Here is a 19,889-nt window from a genome sequence, read left to right as displayed (position 1 = left end):
CGTATCTAAAAAGCAGTAGTAACACTTCCTTTTCAGTAAAAGTCTTTAAAATCTAGAAGCCAGCTAAAAACCTTAAGATGGAAATTCTTAAAGGGCCATTCCCAAGATATGTATGTCACCCGTTGTTATGTTCCCAGCAGTCTCTGATTCAGACTGCCGATTAGGGTTCACATCTGCATAGCTCCAGGTAATGCTGATTTCACAGGCCAATAAGTTTGATTAGAGACATTGCCACTTTTTAAACCTGAAAGGTCCATCTGAAAAGTAAAAGTTCTCACAAGGTCCAGCTTTTCCAGAAGGGAAAATGCTTTACAAACAGCATAATTCTCACTAAATTAAAAGTTTTAAAGTTGCTTGCTTGCTTATCCCCTTTCCCCTTCTTTAGGTGGCATGTTTATTGCAACAGGGAGCACTGACCATGTGATAAGAATATATTACCTGGGCTCTGAATCTCCAGAGAAAATTGCAGAGTTAGAATCTCATACGGTAAGAAGAAAACTGGAAACATTGTTATTTATTTATTTATTTATAAAATATTATTTTAATCCTTCCTCCAAAGAGCTTAAATGGCGTACCCCCCCTCTCTCTGTGTGTCACAAATGACATTGGCGCATTCCCACCCAACTCCCCCCCCTTTTTTTTTGAGCACATGCGGGATTGTGCTATACTATTGTCCCGAAACTGAGCCTGCATAGTACAGCATTCTCTACCATTGATTTCCCACTCAGAGTTTTAAATGCAAAAGTGTTTCATAAATATGCACTCAGTAGAGTAGCACAGTCGCACGATTCCATATCCTAAATAAAAGGCAAACTGACCACTCACTCCTTATCCCCATGCAGGCGTAGTACGCAGGGATAAGAAGCGAGTTGGGGGCAAAACAGTTTGCCTCCCTGCTTTCTCCTCGGGCTTCCAGAGACACGGAAAGGCTCAGCACGACGACAAGGCCCTCCCATGGTCCTGCAGCAGCCAGGGGTGGGGCTCCCCGCCGCCTCCGCAGGGCCTTGCACAAGCTAAGCGGTGGCCAAAGGGCCAGAGGAAGAGGATATCTTCCCTGAACCCCCTTTCGACTGATGCCATTGGGAGAGGCACGCGGGGAGGGAGGAGTGCTACTAGGGCCTGTTGTAATTGACAATCTGATTGCTAAGTGACCCAATGTTGCAAGCACTGCAGTATGATTCCCTTTATCGTAATAGCGCAAGGACTGTTTTTAAAAGTTTAAAAAGGGGGGGAGGGGGTTATACGATTGCACATGCAAGCCAGACGTATGCATCTGGAGGTAGGAGGGGTAATGGCAAGAGGAGGGGTTGAAGATTGGTGGGAGGGCTCTTCTGAAGTGAAAAAAAGCCTCTGGATGCATTGACACGGTAGATAATTGCGCGAAAAAAGCGGCATCAAAAATGAAAATGGAGCAAAACAAGTTTCACAAAAAACACTGACAAACTGGGGTCATCATGACCTGCTCGTGCATGGGAAATAACCCACCAAATGACCTCTGGAACACGCACACACACATTTTCACAACAGCCAGAGGTCATCCACTGGTCTTCCCCAGTGTTAATCCAACCCTGCATACTGAAGTTCATCATCTTTTTAAAAAGGCTGCTCAGGTTTAATTCTTTGTATGTATATAGCCACTCCCCCCCCCCCCCCGACCTAAACTCTTGTACAGGCATCTTTGTTTTCCTCAGTGGAGATGGCAGCTTCATTACACATGCAAGTCTTGTAGCACCTTAAAGGGTGTTAATTTGATTCTGGGGGTAAGCTTTTATGAACCCCTTTTGAGTTTTTCCTCACAAAAGCTTCTGTTTCAGTATATTTATTAATATTGAATATGCCGCAGGCTTCTTCTTGTTTTGGCTGTAGCAAATCTAAAGATGTTACTTGGAAATAATCAAATTTATTCTAGATAAAAATGTTGCTGTGTACAGCTGCCCTTTACTCCTTCTACTGAAAATGTTTTGCTGAAAAGAATTTTGCAAGAATGTGTTTGTTTTGGATAGAAGCAGCATAGGTACTGATACTGTGACATGGCAGTGGTCCGTTGTTACGATTATCTCAAATTGTGTGGGAATCAACACATTGATGATCTGAGGTAGGAATCTGGAAGGAGCAAGAGACATGGAAGCCTTAAAAAATCTGGAGAAGTGTGGATGGAGAAATAGCCACCCCCTGTGGAAAAATTGAAATTTTGGAGTGAATGGGAGGGGTCTCCTTGTGAAATATTTTTCTCTTTTCGAATGACATTTACTGCTTTTAAGGCAACACTTTAAAATAATGTTTTTGCTGCCCTTTAGTCCCTCAGAATACTTTCTAATAAGTAAAAATATGTAAAGCAAGCTTCAGTATCAGATAAGTCCAATTCCTGTGCATGATAGACACACCCAGCGCTTAGATCCCCTTGTTTTCGTTACATTACTCCAGCTTCTGCAGCTTGTTAAGGAATCTGGTCAGTGTTTGGAAGGGCGTACACATAATCGAAGAAACAGGCATGCACGAGGAACAGTAGAGAAGCTTGATTCAATCCATGCAAATCTTTCACATTGCGGGGAACATGAATGTTGACAATCAGCAGCTACTGATCTTTCAGAAACCAATTCTCGTTAGAGACGGAATCTTGATGCTCTCTTTTCAAAAGGTGTAAACAGGGCTTTTTTTCAGCTGGAACGCGGTGGAACAGAGTTCTGGCACCTCTTGAAAATGGTCACATGGCCGGTGGCCCCGCCCTCTGATCTCCAGACAGAGGGGAATTTAGATTCTAAATCTCAACTCCCCTCTGTCTGGAGATCAGGGGGGGGGGGCACCGGCCATGTGACCATTTTCTCCAGGGGGCAACCCACTGAGTTCCACCACCTCCTTTCCCAGAAAAAAAGCCCTGAGTGTAAACATGATTATGGGTTTTCCTGCAGCTTTATTGTCAGCTACTATAATGTTTAACTGTGAGATGGCTCCTTAGTGAGCGCATCAGCGGTATTCTAAAGTGTAATATGGTATCCAGGCTTACTTGCTGCCTTTAATCCTGTGGTCTGCTTGGCAGGGTGAGATGCTGTTTTTGCAGTATGTTGAAAGGTATTTGAAATGGGGATTCTTGCTTGTGGTATGTGTGCGAATCACGTTGTTGCCTTTGGTAAGCAGGAGGTGCAGGTTTTTGTATTATTTCTGGATAATGCTGACTGTATGGAAAATGGACTGGTGTTTGAGTCCAGATGATAAATTCCCTCTCCCATTCTTATTCTTACTATGGCCTTGGCAGGTTCCAATTTTACATCTTAACTTTTTTTCCTGCTTTCCCAGCTGGCACAAATTAAGATTTCCTTAGATACCTTACGAAGCCCTTGCTGTTTTATCACTGACACAGGGTGTATTTGCAAATTACAGCTTGAGTAGGACTAATTTTCTTTATAATTTTCAGACGTACTAAGCATTGAAATTTTACATGTTAACTAACCGCCCTGGGATGTCTTTATTTTATTAAAGTAACAAAGCAAATTGAAATCTGATGAGACATAGATATTGAATATACTTCAGTTCCACCCCCCAAATTGAATGTGAGCATGTGTGTGCGTGAGCACGCACACACACACACACACACACACACACGACTTCAAAAATGTCAAGAAATAGTGGTGTGGCTGTTCTGCCACTGACCACGGAGAGTGACGGGCCATAAGAGAGGTGAGGGTCTTGAGAGACGTTTCAGAGTAGGGCTGTTCTTCTATCTGTTTAATTAACGCTGACTTGGGTCTTGCATACTGTCCAGGATCCACTGCAGGCCCTCCGGCGATCCTTCTGCAGGGCACAGGGAAACCTAAGAGGTCTGGAAGAGTTAAGACTAACATGGGATGGGGAGGAAGTTGCAAATCGGTTAACTGAAAAGTAAAGCATTGTCAAAAAAATCTTTTTTTTTTTTAATTTAAAGGACAAAGTCGTTGCCGTTCAGTTCTGCAACAACGGAGACAGGTAAGCCCCTGTTCTAGACATCTTCAGCTGCAAGGTGATGTTTTTCATACTGTTTTTTCAAATTCCCCCAAAGTAACGCTGCAGAGCAATCTTGTAAAATACTAGCCATCTTTCTGCAGGCTTCCACTTGGGGAAGGGGGTTTGTCTGAAGCAATAAAATTCTCCAGCAGCAGATTCCTGTCTGTGTGGATTGCTGGTCCTGCACTTATAAAAGCAGGGCGCTCTGTTTAGTTCCGCTACTGTCAGAATTCCGCACTAGATAGCAAAGAAGCTGCTAGTCACTTTGAAGAAAAAGCACCTGCCCAGTTGTGAGCTCTTGAATAAAAGCATCTCGTCACGGAGCAGCAACACTCCCATTTGCTGTGTCGCTAGAGAGCACTAAGTCTGCTCCTGGCTGTTTCTCCGTACGTGGATGAAGCTGTCTCTGCATCCAAGCTACATTTCCTCTTGTGTTGAGCTGCCTGCATTAACAATGCTCCAGATGACTTGCCCAACTTTATTCCCTGCAAGTTTCTGTAAATAACCTTCAACTTGTCATGAGTGTCTCTGGGGCTGTGAACAACTTTTCTTTGAATCCTGTGGCTCTCTTTTCCGCTCATTGGCTTTCTGGCTCTTTTCGAGAAAAGAAACGCTCTCCTTTTACCAGGTTGGCCCATCTTGGAGAGTTTTCTGGGCTTCTTCTGTCTACACGGAGGTTCAGTGCAGTGAGTCCATCAGGAACGATGAGCTGGTCTTTGTAGCAGATCCCCGCAGATACGTTAGTTATGGTGCAGTTGAGTTTCATTCTTCATTCTGTTCTCATTGCCCTATGTTATATGGAGTATCATTGACTTAGCAGCAGGATGCTTGCTAGAATTGAGAGGTATAATGTGTGATAATGGCAAGCAAGAGAAGAAAATATCTTGTCGAAGGCTTTCACGGCCGGAGAACGATGGTTGTTGTGGGTTTTCCGGGCTGTATTGCCGTGGTCTTGGCATTGTAGTTCCTGACGTTTCGCCAGCAGCTGTGGCTGGCATCTTCAGAGGTGTAGCACCAAAAGACAGAGATCTCTCAGTGTCACAGTGTGGAAAAGATGTTGGCAGGTCATTTATATCTACTCAGGAGGGGTGGGGTTGGGCTGAGTCATCCTGTAGGAGTTTCCCAGGGTGTGGAATGCTAACGGAGGGAGGCTTCACTGTATCCTGAGAGATCTCTGTCTTTTGGTGCTACACCTCTGAAGATGCCAGCCACAGCTGCTGGCGAAACGTCAGGAACTACAATGCCAAGACCACGGCTATGCAGCCCGGAAAATCCACAACAACCAGGAGAAGAAAAGATTGCGGCAGTCAAGATGGGAAATGACCAAGAATTTTCATTGAGCAGATGGAAAGGAAGGGCTGCATTTTTGCAGTGTTGTAAATGGAAAAGTGACATGATGGTGGATTGAATATGGACCTGACTTAAAGATAAAGTCAGTCTTTGTTCCTGGTCAGCAGGGAAGATGTTGGTAAACAAAGAAAATACAAGAGGAATACTTAGGAGAACAAATTAGAAGTTCAGACATGGATTATACCCCTTAGGAATTACAGTCATAGATGTAGTGAGTTTGAGATGAGACATCCAAGCAGCATGACCATACAAGGCAGATAATGCTGCAGAATTGGCGGGAGGAGAAAGGTCTGGGGTAGAGAGGCAGAGCTGGCATCCTCCTCACATAGGGTGGTACTGAAGGCCATTTGGTCTGATGAGGTTAGCCAGTGACAGCATGCAGAGGAGCGAAGAACAGATCCCTGAGGAAAAGGAATCTGGAAACATTAAGCAACCAATAAGACAGGAAGAGAAGCAACTCAGGACAGAGTCATGAAGGCTGGACATGATTGGATCAACCAGGATTTGAGATGGGGCAGGAGGGGTTACACAAGCACAGACGTCTTCTTGTCACGGGAAGGAGAAAAGTGTGGAGGACGCAGGATGGAGTGGAGCAGGGAGGGCGTAGAGAGACCAGTTTGTGGGCAGCTTTCATTCTGTCTCTGAAGAAGGAGGCAAAGCATGTGAATCCCCCCCCCTTTCCATTGTGACCATATGCGTGGGCATATGTTGGGGTGACCGGGCTGTTCCTTGGCTTTCATGGGTGGGATTTGCATGTTGTTTCCTCTTTAAGAAAAACAAATCTCTCGCAGGGTTTGTGCAACAGTGCTGGATCCGCACAATTGCACCAGCTGTTCCAATAACCACACCAAGGGCTTGGCTTGGACAATAGGAAAAAGACCTCCTGTGAACAGGGTCAAAACCACCATCTTTACAGGCCCATGGCTAAAGAAATGCCTCGGAGTCGTTGCCATGTCCCCAATTCAATAGGCAGGATTAGAGCGAGAGAGGGAACAGAACCCAGCTATTTGTTTTTCTTTTTCTCGTTTCCATTGTATGTTTCTCAAGAGAGATGCTGATGTAATTTTTTTTTTAAAAAAAGCCGGTTGTCTGAAGTACGATATTGAATTCACGCCATGGCCATCTGATAGCTGTTAAGCAGATGTAATGAATGTTGTAGCTTATTTGTATTGTGCTGCATCGGACCATGAACATTGTAAACTCTTCGTGTTCTGACTGCAGAGACTCAAAAGCGCTGCTGAGAGTCCTGGAAAAGATTTAATGTTCTCTCACGAAGTATGATTCTGACCTTATATGACACTGTGTTTCCTGTTCCATTGGTTTCTCCCCCAGTGGACTATGCTTAAAATTTCATGGCTTCTTGTAGAGAATACAGGGCCAAATAAGCATATAAGCTTTATGGGAGCTTGAAATGATGGGGGTGCTATCACGGTAAAACCCAGGGCTTTTTTTCTGGGGAAAGAGGTGGTGGAACTCAGTGGGGGAACTCAGGACCGCACAGTGACATTACTTTGCGTCAGCTGGAACAAGGGGGGAGTTTTTAAAAGTTTAAATCGCCCTTGGCGAAAGTGGTCATATGGCTGGTGGCCCCGCCCCATGTAGCATGGAGGGCAATCTAAACTCCCCTCTGTCTGGAGATCAGGGGGCGGGGCCACCGGCCATGTGACCATTTTCAAGAGGTGCCAGAACTCCGTTCCACCGCGTTCCTGCTGAAAAAAAGCCCAGATAAAACCCATTGAAATAAAAACTTGGAAGTTGAGTGTTTGACTATGGCTATATTCAGATGTCACAGGCAACTGAAATTAAACAGAAGCTTCTCAGTGTCTGGCACAAGCACAATTTGTTTGCTCGGTTCATGTGTTCCCCTTTTTTTTCTCACCTTCCTTCATGCACAGAGTAAGATTCAAAATTTTCACGTCCGATCGAGCTCCAGTTCACCATGATGTCTGGTGCCAGAGCAAAGTGGAATTCATTTGCTCCCCACAAGCCAGGATCCTAAACCTTAGTTTTAATCCTGGTTTGCACAGGGAAGAAACAAACTCCAATTCCCCCAGGTGCCTGCATTCCGAAATCATGATGAATTGATCATATCGGGAAGCTTTTGGTCATGCCTTGATTGCAAAGGGAGGTCAGAGAAATGAAGGGAGTGTGCAAGCCCAGCAGACCAGCTGTGTCTCTGCCCAACACTACAAACCTTATCCCATCTCTTGAAGTGCAGCTTGGGCACACACGTGACATGATCTGAATTATACCTGTGAAATTTAATGAGTACCATGCTGTACGCTCAGGCTTTGTGTGATTATTTTTCATATATGAATCCCACCTGCAGACTTTACCAGCATTAGTAAAAGCCCTGTGTTAACATTTGAGACAAACAGATCGCTCAGGGTGATTCTTGCATATGCGTACATCATTTGATTTCTTTATAGCTGATTGCATGTGTGTAAAGTGCCATCAACTCACCGTCGACTTACGGCAACCCCTTAGGATTTTCCAGGCAAGAGCTGCCTGCCTCTGCGTAGCGAGTAGCCCTGGTCTTCCTTGGCGGCCTCCCATCCAAGTACTAACTAAGGCCAGCCCTGCTTAGCTTCTGAGATCTGATGAGATTGGGCGAGCCTGGGCCATCCAGGTCAGGGTTTTACCTGATTGCTGCTAGGCGAATGTGTGAACTAACTCCCTTAAAAAGCACTGCGCTTTGGAGATGTGTGGAAAGTTGTGGCCTTACATCTGAGGTAAGCCTGTTCCCACATCAGATGACGCATGTGTGGACAAGCCAGTCATACAAGCAAGCCCTGCTTGCTTGTCTTGTGTTTCCATATTTGAATATCGGTGAAGAGGCGATGATGAGGTTTCTTTTTGTAATGTAAAGCTGGAGATGTTACTTTGCAGGAACTGAGGGGTGCTGTGAGCCTGGCTGTCACCAGGGAAACCCCGTCCTGAACGCAGGAAGAGGGCAGGAAGGGCTGAGAGTTGCATGGGTGTGACTTCCTCCCTCCCTTTTTTTCTGCAGGCTGCGGTTTGTCAGTGGAAGCAGAGATGGCACAGCAAGAGTGTGGCAATACCAGCAGCAAGAATGGAAGGACATAGTGTTGGATATGGCTACCAAGATGGCTGGGTAAAAGGCAGAGAAAACATTTGCCATTGGAATGCCTTAAGCTTGCTCCCTGTCGCTTTTATATAACTCTCAAGGTTGCTGAATAAAAATCCTCTCACATGCCTCTCATGGAAGGTTTTGGTAGGATAGCGCTCCCTTCTGATTGGCTTTTATATCATCGTATTACATACAGAGGGCAAAGCCTGTGGAGCTGCAGCGAGTGATTTACTGTTTGGCACCTATGTCCCCTACAGAGGGCTTACTCCTCACATTAAGAATTCACCAGACATACTTCCCTTCTAGAGCAAATGCAAGTCTTTCTGTCTTTGGATGAGCTGCCTCTACCCTTCTATACTTTAGGGTAGGCTATTGGGAAAAATAGTAAAAGACCAATCTACTTAATTTTATTTAAAAACACTAGTGCAGTCAGGGGAAAGGCAGCCAAGCAGTGTGCAGCTTGCTCAGCGTTGCTCCTGAGGTTGATGCCAATCAGAAAGGGGGTGGATGCAGATCCGGAGCGGGTTTTCTCCCTCAAGACCCTCTGCTACCCGTGTCGTCAATGTTCGAGTTGCATTTTTAAACTAAATCACTCTAGAGGGAGCTCTCGTTGCATCATAAACGAGGGAAATTTTCCCAAAGGGAATCTTGTTGCCCTGCTACATCAGAAGCTGACATTCGAACCATGGCCAAGAGTGGTTTTAATGGACAAGCCTTTCCAGGTCATCTTGGACTGTTTTATAAGTGGCTCGTGTGAAGTTTCTTGTTTCCTCTCCTGGTCTAATTCCATTTTGAGAAATCTTTCGTTTGGGAGTGAGCCTTCAGTAGTGTGCTCAGATTATTTTCTTTTTCAACTCATGCTTGTCTAGAAAAGTTAGGGGAAAAGAACATGATTGGATTTTCTGTTCCTCTTTCCAGAGCAGAATGTGTTTCTTATTGTTGCTTGTATTACATGAACCTCATTTTTTTGGTTGCTCTGCAGCTGTAGAAGTGTTCCAGCCAATACACTACATGCAAAATGCACTACGGTTCCCAAGTTCAACAGAATACAGTTCAGCAACTATATTTGCTCTTATGTAACTTGCAGTGCGATCCTAAGCAAAGTTACTTCTGAGCTTTGGATTGCATTGCTCGAATAAATTCCAACATAATACATTTTTTCCAAAAATGGATTTCTGTGAAAAGCAGAATAAACTCGTATAAAATTAAGGTGGTACTTACAAGGTTTTTCTCCTACTTTTTTATCTGCCAAATTGCTCAGGAATAGTGTTGTGTCTGGAGAGGACAAGGTGTCTAAGCTGAAGGTGACCATGGTTGCTTGGGATCGGTATGATTCCACCGTTATCACCGCAGTCAACAATTTCCTCTTGAAAGTGTGGAATTCTTCTACAGGGCAGCTTCTTCACACCTTATCTGTAAGTAAAACTTGAGTGGATGACTTTGAAGAAGAATACCAAGGAGTTTAATGCTGGCTTTAGAGCCCAAACCTAGCTTCTAGCTTTTAGTTTATCGTACTGAGTTTATTATAAAGATTTGTACTACTAAATTGGTGTAATCAGGGCTTTTTTTCAGCTGGAACGCAGTGGAACAGAGTTCTGGCACCTCTTGAAAATGGTCACATGGCTGGTGGCCCCGCCCCCTGATCTCCAGACAGAGGGGAGTTTAGACTGCCCTCTGTGCCAGTGGAGATCAGAGGGTGAGGCCACTGGCCATGTGACCATGTTCGCCAAGGGCAATTTAAATTTTAACCCCCCCCCCCCGTTCCAGCTGACCCAAAGTGACATCATTGTGCGTTCCACCACCTCTTTTCCCAGAAAAAAAGCCCTGGGTGTAATTAAGAATTAGAAATAGCCTCTTAAAAGAAAATTCTGATCATACTCATGGAATACATCTTGGAAATACAGTGATGGCACCAATTGATCCCAAGGATGAAGAAAGGGTACAGAGGGAAGGGAAGGTGCTACTCAGTGAAGTCAGCACAGTTCAGGACATGTGATCTTCCACATTTTCCTCTGTCTTGTCTTCTTTCTGGGCCTCTGCTCTCTTGAACTTTTGAAAGAAGAAACTCAAAACACTTTGATCATCTGCATCTAAGAACTCAATACGAAGACCAAGGAGCTGGACCAATCCTCCAAAAGAAACAAACAAAACAAACTTTCATTTATGCAAGCAGTGGAAAAACTTTTACTGTTGGTGGCACAGTGTGTTCCCTGAAAGGGTGTCAAGTTTCTCGACTAATCCGATTGTCCCATAGCTTTTAAAGAGAATTCTCTTGCATCTAGAAACCAAAGTGCATGCCAGTCTGGTTAACTTTGATATAATATTTATAGACATCTGATTTTCATGTGTTTTAAACCCATCCTGCTATTTTGTGTGTCTGTGTCAAAACAAACCAGAGGAAAGGTGAATTAGGTGTGAAAAAGTAACATTGCCTTTCAAGAAAAAAGTTTGTCCATGTGATGAGCAGCTGCCTTCAGTAAACCAAAAGATGTATCGTAAATAGTTATGCATAAAATACATTTAATAATGACATACGCAAATAACATTGTTCATAAGATTGTATAGATAAAGAATATAGAAAGACATGGTATTCTGAAATCTCAAAAACACGTGCAGATGAAAGACTTGATTCATTAGTGTATTTTGTCAGCATTCATTGGCAGAAGTATCTTTCTTATGTTACTCTTTATAAATCTAGCTGCGCAGAGAAAACTGATTTGGATTTCTCCCGTGTTTCAGTTATTCAATTACATGCTGCAGCAGTGCTTTTTTTTCTTGGGAAGGTTCACTTCTGGAAGGGAGAGGCAGCTGTGGCTCAGTGGTACAGCATAAAGCTTGGGGGTCTATACTTTTTTCTTCTGCTTGCACAGCCGCAAGAATGTATTCCTAGAAAGAAAGAAAGAAAGAAAGAAAGAAAGAAAGAAAGAAAGAAAGAAAGAAAGAAAGAAAGAAAGAAAGAAAGAAAGAAAGAAAGAAAGAAAGAAAGAAAGAATATATTCCTCAGCACCTAGGGCCTTTCTGCTCCTGCAAGCGGAAAGGAAATATAGGATCCAAGTCGATGTTTGCATAAGATTCTAGGATTCGTCCCTGGCATCTACACTTAAAGGATCTAAGTATTTGGGACCAGAGTTTTCTGGCTGACACCTTTGAGAATTGATACCAGCAGACATTACTGAATTGAATAGACCAATGGTCTGATGATGGCTTGAATCCCACTACTGCCATGAGCTCAGCAGGTGGCCTTGGGTAGGCCACTCATCTCAGCCCCAGCACGCCAGCTGTATTGCGGGGATCATAACAACACTGACTTCTTTCACTGCTCTGAGTGGGGTGCTAATCTGTCTAGAAGAGTGGTATATAAGCACAGTTACTGTATTTTCATACTGTTCCTTTAATTATTCAAATGTGGTCCATAACGGTCAGGAAAGGCTTTTACTGGGCATCTTAGTGCCCATGGCAGAGCAACTCAGTGGTGGAGGACAGGATATGCATGCAGAAAGTCTCCAGGCAAAGCATCTCAGGTACCAGGGATCAGGAAAGACTTTTTCCACATGGAAGTCTGGAGAGCTGCTTCACCTGTGGCTGGAACTTCTGTGGCAAACGTTCCATTCTTCTGCTTTTATTGCAGGGCCACGATGATGAAGTATTCGTTTTGGAAGCTCACCCATTTGACCAAAGGATCATGCTCTCTGCAGGCCACGATGGGAACATTTTTATTTGGGACCTCGAGAAAGGAACAAAAATCCGCAATTACTTCAACATGGTAATATAGGCCACGGTTTTTGTGCTTCAGTAGGCTTTGGGGCAAGAAGGAAAACCTTACTGTCCATTATATCAGAGGTGCAGTCTTCTGCTCAGCTCCTTCTCCAGGGCCAGCTGCAATTTGACCCTTCAGCACATTGCATGTTAGGGCAGCACCTCTAGCGCTGGCTTTTTAAGGCCTCTGAAAGTATGTGCGTAGTACTACACTCTGTAGTGCTTCTGTTTCCTGTTTTGGAAATAAGCTGCCTAGCTTTGCTTTATGTCTTAGCTTTAAAGAGCTAGGATAGGCCATTAGGACACTACCATGGTCAAAATGGTTGGCAGTGCTACCCTAAACAGAGTGGGCTTAGAAGGGTGTAAGTCCTTTTAGGACTGCTCTGTTGAGTGTGCAGGTAGCTGTTGGAGGATGGGCGGAGGAGAGAGGCAGGTGCACTGTTAGTGTACCTTTCTGCTCTTATGATTGGAAGCCCTGTTTTGTGGGATCTTCATTGCACCAGAGAAGTTGATTTGCTGAGTTTTGAAAATGTTTAATTTTCTGATAATGGAGGAGGATACTTGCAAACGCTGAACTTGGGAGATCTAACCAAAAGTCCAGCCAGATTCCAGGATTGCAAAGGGACCTTGCTTTCCCAGTGAACTGCTGCAATTGGCTTAATTTGTGTACAAGCGCACAATGTTATAATACAGCTAAAGGAAAATACCAAGTCAGAAGACTAGACATGCTTGGGAAACAACAGATCAGGGACGAATTGAATTTTAATGGAGGCTTATTCAGAGGAATGAGTTCTGATGTTGTTGTGTGTGTTGGTTACAGATTGAAGGCCAAGGCCATGGTGCAGTGTTTGATTGCAAATTTTCCTCCGATGGACAACATTTTGCCTGCACAGATTCGCATGGACATCTGCTGCTATTTGGTTTTGGATGCAATAAATTTTATGAAAAGGTGGGTTTGACAGCCTTGTAGGTTTCTCTTTCAATGAACAGGGCATGCATCAGAAACAAATGGTACACGGTATGTTTTTAATTTCGCTGAGATTTTTGCAGTAGATAGACTGACAGACATTTGGGCTGTGCTGTCCAAGTAGCTTGCTTTGGAGCATCCCCTTTCAGTGAAGTTTTTAGGACTGGGGGACATAAAATTTAATGTTTTATCAGAGGACCTAAATCCTCCCAAGAATACATTAATTTTTTTATCAAAATAGCATGAAGATAATCTGATCTCTTTATTGAAACAAGTTTAAGATGATGTAAAATGTAAGTACATATATGAACATGTAAATGCATGAGGCTACCTTATACTGAATCAGACGATTGATCCATTGTCTATTCAGAGTGGACATGGCTCTCCAAGGTCTCAGTAATTTCATATCAATTACTACCTGAACTTCTTAACTTGAGATGCTGGGGACTGAACCTGGGACCTTCTGCATGCCGAGCAGACACTCTACCACTGAGCCACAGCCCTGCTTCTTATGCAATGACCCCAGTCCTTCAAATCCTATTACATGCGCACACAAGCTTGCATGTATGCCCACCACGAAAGTTTCTGCTTTCAAGTTATACACAATGGGCTGAGAATTATTGGTTTTCATTATGACTTTATTACAATGGTTGCTTAAGGCAGTAGATCCCAAAATTTTTGGTTTGGTAACCCCCAAATCCAAAATTACTTTGTATGGTGATTCACTTTTTAAAAAATAGAGACTGCACAAATCAGTAACACTGTAAAAGCCTGGGAACCATTTTCGCAGGCTTTGCAACCCACTTTTGGGTTGGGACCGATAAGTTGGAACACACTGGTCTGACATCTTCTCAGTCGTACTATACATAATCAGTATCATAACGAAAGTAAGTTTGGGCTGAAACCCATATTCTTAGACAGTATGCACCATCTGTACAATAGCAGATCTTTTTGCTGGGGGAATTTTCTGTCCTTAGAACGTGAGTGGAATGTGATTGCTTGTAGGAGGGATACTCTCTTAAAAGGCCTTTTGTAGGTCCATACCTACAAAATTTGGAAGCTACTATAGTTTGCAGAGAAGTTCTTATAAAAATAAGTTTGCAAAATTCTGGCTGCTCAGAAGGGTGCCAGACCTTGGCTGGGTGAAGGGGGTGGGCATTGTCGCCTGATCCCTGCAGGGTGAAGGGGAGCGGGCATGACAACTTCTGCAGCTTCCAAACATTTAGTCAACTTCTCTTTTAAAGGACTAGAAAAATGTTTTTTGTTTCTAAAGTGCTGAATTCTGTGCCGTAGAGAATGCAGGCTTGCTTCAGCATTGTCTGCATAGCTCTGCCGAGAAGAGCCTATGAACTAGGCTGCAGCGAGCCTGCATTCATTCTGCGTGCTGCAAAGGCACAACATTCACTATCCTTTCAAGAGGGAATAGTTGATGGGAGTGAAGTGAAACTTTTCCATTTGGGAGAAAACTGTCCTTTTGGGGCCAGGGGCTAACTTCTGTAATAGGAATTGTACGAGCAGATGTAAGCAATGTTCCAGTGTTTGCAGTACTGATTTCTGAGCTTCTCTCATACAGATTCCGGATCAGATGTTCTTCCATACAGATTATCGCCCCTTGATCCGTGACGCTAATAACTATGTGCTGGATGAACAAACTCAGCAAGCCCCACATCTCATGCCTCCCCCCTTCTTGGTAGATGTGGATGGAAATCCCCACCCCACTCGATACCAACGGCTTGTTCCAGGGCGGGAGAACTGTAAAGATGAACAACTCATTCCTCAGCTGGGATATGTTGCAAATGGTACGTCCTCGGCCATAGAGCTGAAGCAAAGCGGGAAGGGGAGGATTCACCAATTATTAATTTTTCAGCAGGATAAGTTTATATTTTCCTACTGAAACAGTTTATTTTTTTCTAATATCAAAAAGAGTCCAGTAGCACCTTTATGACTAACCAATTTTATTGTAGCATAAGCTTTCGAGAATCAAGTTCTCTTCGTCAGATGCATCTGACGAAGAGAACTTTATTCTCAAAAGCTTACGCTACAATAAAATTGGTTAGTCTTAAAGGTGCTACTGGACTCTTTTTGATTTTGCTACTACAGACTAACACGGCTAACTCCTCTGCATCTATTTTTCTAATATAACATTCATTCTTCATGTTTTTATCCTACTTTTTCTCCAAGAGTAACGTAAATGGATGGGATGGTTCTATTCCCCTCTCCCCTCAGGCCTCAACAGTCCTGTGAAGCAAGGCTAATAATTATGGTTTCCAGCTTAATTAAGTTTGTGCATGGGTTGATTATGAATGTATTGTAAAAAGACGAGGGGCTATAAGAGAGGCAGTGTGTGTAGGGTGTCAGATTGTGTACTGATAACAGCTGGATACGAAGCTCACTTGGAGAACCCGAGCCCATCACTCTCTCTGAGCTTAACCTGTTTCACAGGGTTATTGTGAAGGTAAAATGGAGGAGGAGGAGAGGTATCTATATGTGCCATCTAGAGCTCTCTGGAGAAAGGATGGTCTAAAATATGGTAACACTCAGATAATACAATCTTAATAATGGAATGATTTCCTAGTAGAACTGTGACAACACATTTAGTGCCGTGTTTCCCATGTTTTAGCTGTAAATGATGAAAAAACTAGTGGCACTTTCAAGGCTTAGACATTTATTGTGACAAACTCTGGTGAACTTCCCCCAACTGAAGTGGGGTAGATACATGAGAAGAGAGAAGGGGCATTTTAACAAAGTGAGTCCAGAAAGCCAACGGTGCAAGGAATAGGTGGGTTCGGTATGCTGTGTTAGAACACAAATCAAAATAAAACTCAGTCAAAATAATAAAAGAGGCATCCAGTCAGAGACCCTGTGAGCTGCTCTCCCCTGGCAATGAATGGTCAAAGCAATGTGAGCAGTGTACGTAAATTCCTGAAAGGGAAACAGTTGCTTCTGCATAGTGAATGAGCATTATAGGCCTGCCTGCACTACTGCCTACCAGCTGGCAGTGCCCATCAGCTCAGCTGCAGAGACCCTGCTGTGGGTCTCCTTGGCATCTCAAGTGTGGGGAGCGAGCCTGAGGACCTGGGCTTTCTAAGAACATAACAAAAGTTCTGGGTTGGACCAGTGGACCATCTGATCTAACATCTGATTTCCCAGAATGGCCAAACACACCCCAGAAGGCTCTTAGCAGGGTGCAGAGGGCAAAACCTCCTCCTGCTGTGATGGCAAGCAGCTGGTATTCAGAGGTGTGCTGCCTCCAAACGTCTAGGTCCCACATTTCAGCTCTCTCTGGTCAGATGGATCCAGATTATGAAGCCAAAATGAAAGCTCCATCTCAACCATGGTCTACTCCTAAAAAGGGCCGGTCCCTTTCTGTTACAGTGCCTGTTCCGCTTTTGGCTTTTCATTGGCATGCCTGTTTAGGATCGATGTGCTAGGGCTTGGGTTGCTGGTACAGGCCAAATGGTTCACTTGGTACCTCTGATCTTCCAAGGTGATGGAGAGGTGGTAGAGCAAGTGATTGGGCAGCAAACCAATGACCACGAAGAGAGCATCCTCGATGGAATGATCCGAGAGCTGCAACGAGAACAAGATATGAGAAGGCGTAGTGAAAGCGAAGCTCCTTCAGATCCTCCACAGAACAGATCACATCCTGTTAGCAGTAAGAGTTGTCATCTCCTACTTTTGTAGAAAACTAGGAAATCACAGATTTCAACCTTGTTATAGCAAATTTGTGAAAAGTTGATCTGTTTTGAGGGTTTTGTTATTGTTTGGGCTTTCCTCTCCATTAGTTTTGAGAAGTCCAAGTTTGGATCTTGCTTCTCCACCAAACGTCGGGCTGAGACGGAGCGGTCAGATTGAAGGCGTCAGGCAGATGCATCACAATGCCCCGAGAAGTCAGATAGCCACGGAGAGAGATCTCATGGCATGGAGCAGGAGAGTCGTGGTGAATGAGCTGCATCCTGGGGTCAGCAGGTAAGAGGACGTGGTGCCGAGCGCGCTGTGTTCGTGGTGTCGCCTGTATGAGTCCTCCGACGAGGGCTTGATGTGTGAGTAGGATTGCCGTTATCCTAGCCCCCTGCACTCATGCGTCATTTTCATAAAGATTTGCAGAAAGCTACAACACTCCCTGTAAGGGATGCAATACGCTGCTTTTGTCAATCGGGATTTGGTTTCTTTGGCTGGCTTGTGTTTTTGGTATTGTCTCTGTCTAAATTATATTTACAGACACTGTAGTATTATGTGAATCCTGTATTTTGTATTTTGCGCTGAAAGCAAAATAAGAACATTCATTTTTGATAAAGTGATGTTTATTGGTATTATGTTTAATGCCGAGCTAGGTTTTGAAAGTGCTTGTTTAGTAAATTGTTCACAGCAGACATTTCTGTTGATGCCCCATTCAGGTCGTTGCCTGGAAAAGCTTCTCTTCCAAAGTGACTGATTTTCCAATGAATACTTTGTGGGCTGGCAAAAATGTCTGGTGCCTAAGGAGCCGATTTGCCTTGCTTTGCTAGGTTCTTGCTAACCAAAAATTTTATAAACTGTTTTGTGCTTCATTGAACTTTATTTCACTTGCAAAACAATCAAGCAAACGCCTGGAGCGTCAGCCAGGTGCCTTCTTGCTGCTATAAGTAACTATTTTCTATAGTTTTTCTAAAACCATTTCCAGCTACTAGAGGAAGGAAACATCCTGTTGCAACTTGGATAACAATTTCATATGCCAAAGCTAGTTCTTTTCTAACTTTGACATGAGAGTAGTGACAAGAGAAATGCGACTTCCTTCATGGGGTTTACAACCCCCCCTCTCCAGCTTTCCCCAGTGCTCCGTTGTCTTCCTGCCTTACTTCTGCTAGATATGGAGCATAAATTGATCAATGTTAGCAGCCCAAAATGGAAGAAACTCTTCGCTCCTTTCCCTGATGCCCTCCCTCTGCAACGAGTATTGCCCAAAATATCTCTGTCCTAGAGCTGCTACTAGTCAGGTCACTCTGATATTCGTTACTTGGATTTATGTCTGAGGACTCCCTAAAAGTCAAAGGGTTTTTTCTTCTTCTTCAAATCTGAAAGCTATAAAGGTTTTATTTTGGTTCCATTTTGCCAACAGGCATTATTTTGCATTGCAAATTTGGGAGCTTGCAGTTTCTTAGCCGTCGATCCTCAAAGTCCCCCGTTGCCTACCCTAAATATTACCAAAATCAAAATGTACCTCTTCCTTGAAATTTTGAAATGCTGTTCTTGTCATTGTTTATTCAAAATTATTTGGTCCATCTTGAGTTAAGAAATCTGAATGTCTAGTGCAGGTTGACCTGGAATGATGTTAAAAATGGTTTCTTCTTTAAATGCAAAACTAAAGCACAGAGATCGTAACTCTTCAAGCAGTGTTGCCCTGATTTGTCCTGGCTAAAATCTGTGCAGAGGTTTTTCCATCCAGAACAATTTCTCCATTTCATTCGAGCAATTTCTGCTACATCTTCTTTTGAATGTGCAAATCTGATCCCTCCATGGAAATGACTATGTGGACAGGTGTTCTTTGGGTGGCATTCTAGACTGAGGTACATTAGACCAGATAAATGGATTAGAAGTCCTGGCAAAAAAGAATTCAGTAACAATCATAGCAAGAACTTTGGATGAGCATAGTTTGGTGTAGAGAGCCAGTTTGGTGTAGTGGTTAAGAGCGCAGGACTCTAATCTGGAGAGCTGGGTTTGATTCCCCACTCCTCCACTTGAAGGCAGCTGGGTGACCTTGGGCTAGTCATGGCTCTCTGGAGCTCTCTCAGTCCCACCCTCCTCACAGGGTGTTTTGTTGTGGGGATAATAATGACATACTTTGTAAACTGCTCTGAGTGGGCATTAAGTTGTCCTGAAGGGCGGTATATAAATCAATTGCTGCTGCTGCTGCTGTTCTATTTTAAAGATTCAGTCAGTAATCCTAATTCATTCTCCTTCGCCTCAGAGTCCAGGAAGAATGCCGAGCTGCCAAAGGTGAATTAGAAATCCATCTGTACACATCTGAAAAGAAGAGGAAGCCTTCCCACACTTTACAAAGGGTGAGAAAAGCACCATGTTTTCAGAAATGCTGTGAATGTTATGAACATACCCAGCTCTACAGGCGTAGTTGTAGGGTCTTGCCACATAAATGAGGCAGTGTATCGGGAGGAAGGTTTTAGATATGGTAGGGACTGCAAATCCTTTTGGGAGAAGGTGAGCCTTTATGGAAAATGTTCCGCTTGAAGTGCAATAGAAAGTTGTGGGTCAGTGATAGAGCAAAAAGTCCCAGGCTCAATATTTGGCAACTCCGGGTAAAAGGTAGCAGTTGATAGGAAAGACTGGAGAGAGCCACTGCCTCAAAGTTGACCGTTGACCTCAACAGACCGAGGGCCTGTCTTGGTGTGAGGCAGTTTGTGTATTCATGTTCAATCTGACTGCAGTGCCTCTGCAGAGCAGGTTTTGAACTAGCTCCTGTGGGGAAAGCTGATAGGAGCTGGGAAGCATCCATTGTAGGGCACTGATCCCTTAGAGGTTTGGTTTCAAGATAAAAGATGCCCCTCCACCCTCTACATTGGACAAACTGGCCAATCCCTTTGACAAAGAATTAATGGAAATAGGTCTGACATCAGGACCAAAACACCCAAAAACAGCAGGGGGAAGTTTTAACCTTCCAGGACATTTTAACCTTCCAGGACATTCAGTTGCAGTTCTCCTGCAGAGGAATTTCAAAGGGAGATTAGAAAAAAAGATTGCTGAATTGCAACT

General features: G+C 43.8%; 1 protein-coding gene across 1 annotated transcript in view; it reads left to right on the top strand.

Annotated features, from left to right (window-relative positions):
* The window catches only part of BRWD3 (bromodomain and WD repeat domain containing 3), an 81,024-nt gene that overhangs the window by 24,937 nt on the left and 36,198 nt on the right, over positions 1 to 19,889 (top strand). The window contains exons 11-20 of the mRNA XM_054996038.1: positions 386 to 486; positions 3,920 to 3,960; positions 8,339 to 8,443; positions 9,681 to 9,834; positions 12,048 to 12,182; positions 12,996 to 13,124; positions 14,716 to 14,941; positions 16,630 to 16,797; positions 16,928 to 17,111; positions 19,090 to 19,183. Of these exons, the coding sequence (XP_054852013.1) occupies positions 386 to 486; positions 3,920 to 3,960; positions 8,339 to 8,443; positions 9,681 to 9,834; positions 12,048 to 12,182; positions 12,996 to 13,124; positions 14,716 to 14,941; positions 16,630 to 16,797; positions 16,928 to 17,111; positions 19,090 to 19,183 (1,337 nt within the window). The remainder of the gene's footprint in view (positions 1 to 385; positions 487 to 3,919; positions 3,961 to 8,338; positions 8,444 to 9,680; positions 9,835 to 12,047; positions 12,183 to 12,995; positions 13,125 to 14,715; positions 14,942 to 16,629; positions 16,798 to 16,927; positions 17,112 to 19,089; positions 19,184 to 19,889) is intronic.

The sequence above is a fragment of the Eublepharis macularius genome, chromosome 13 (assembly GCF_028583425.1).
Source record: "Eublepharis macularius isolate TG4126 chromosome 13, MPM_Emac_v1.0, whole genome shotgun sequence".
Classification (NCBI taxonomy): domain Eukaryota; kingdom Metazoa; phylum Chordata; class Lepidosauria; order Squamata; family Eublepharidae; genus Eublepharis; species Eublepharis macularius.
The sequence above is the reverse complement of the archived record's forward strand: the minus strand, read 5'-3'. Positions and strand labels throughout refer to the sequence as shown.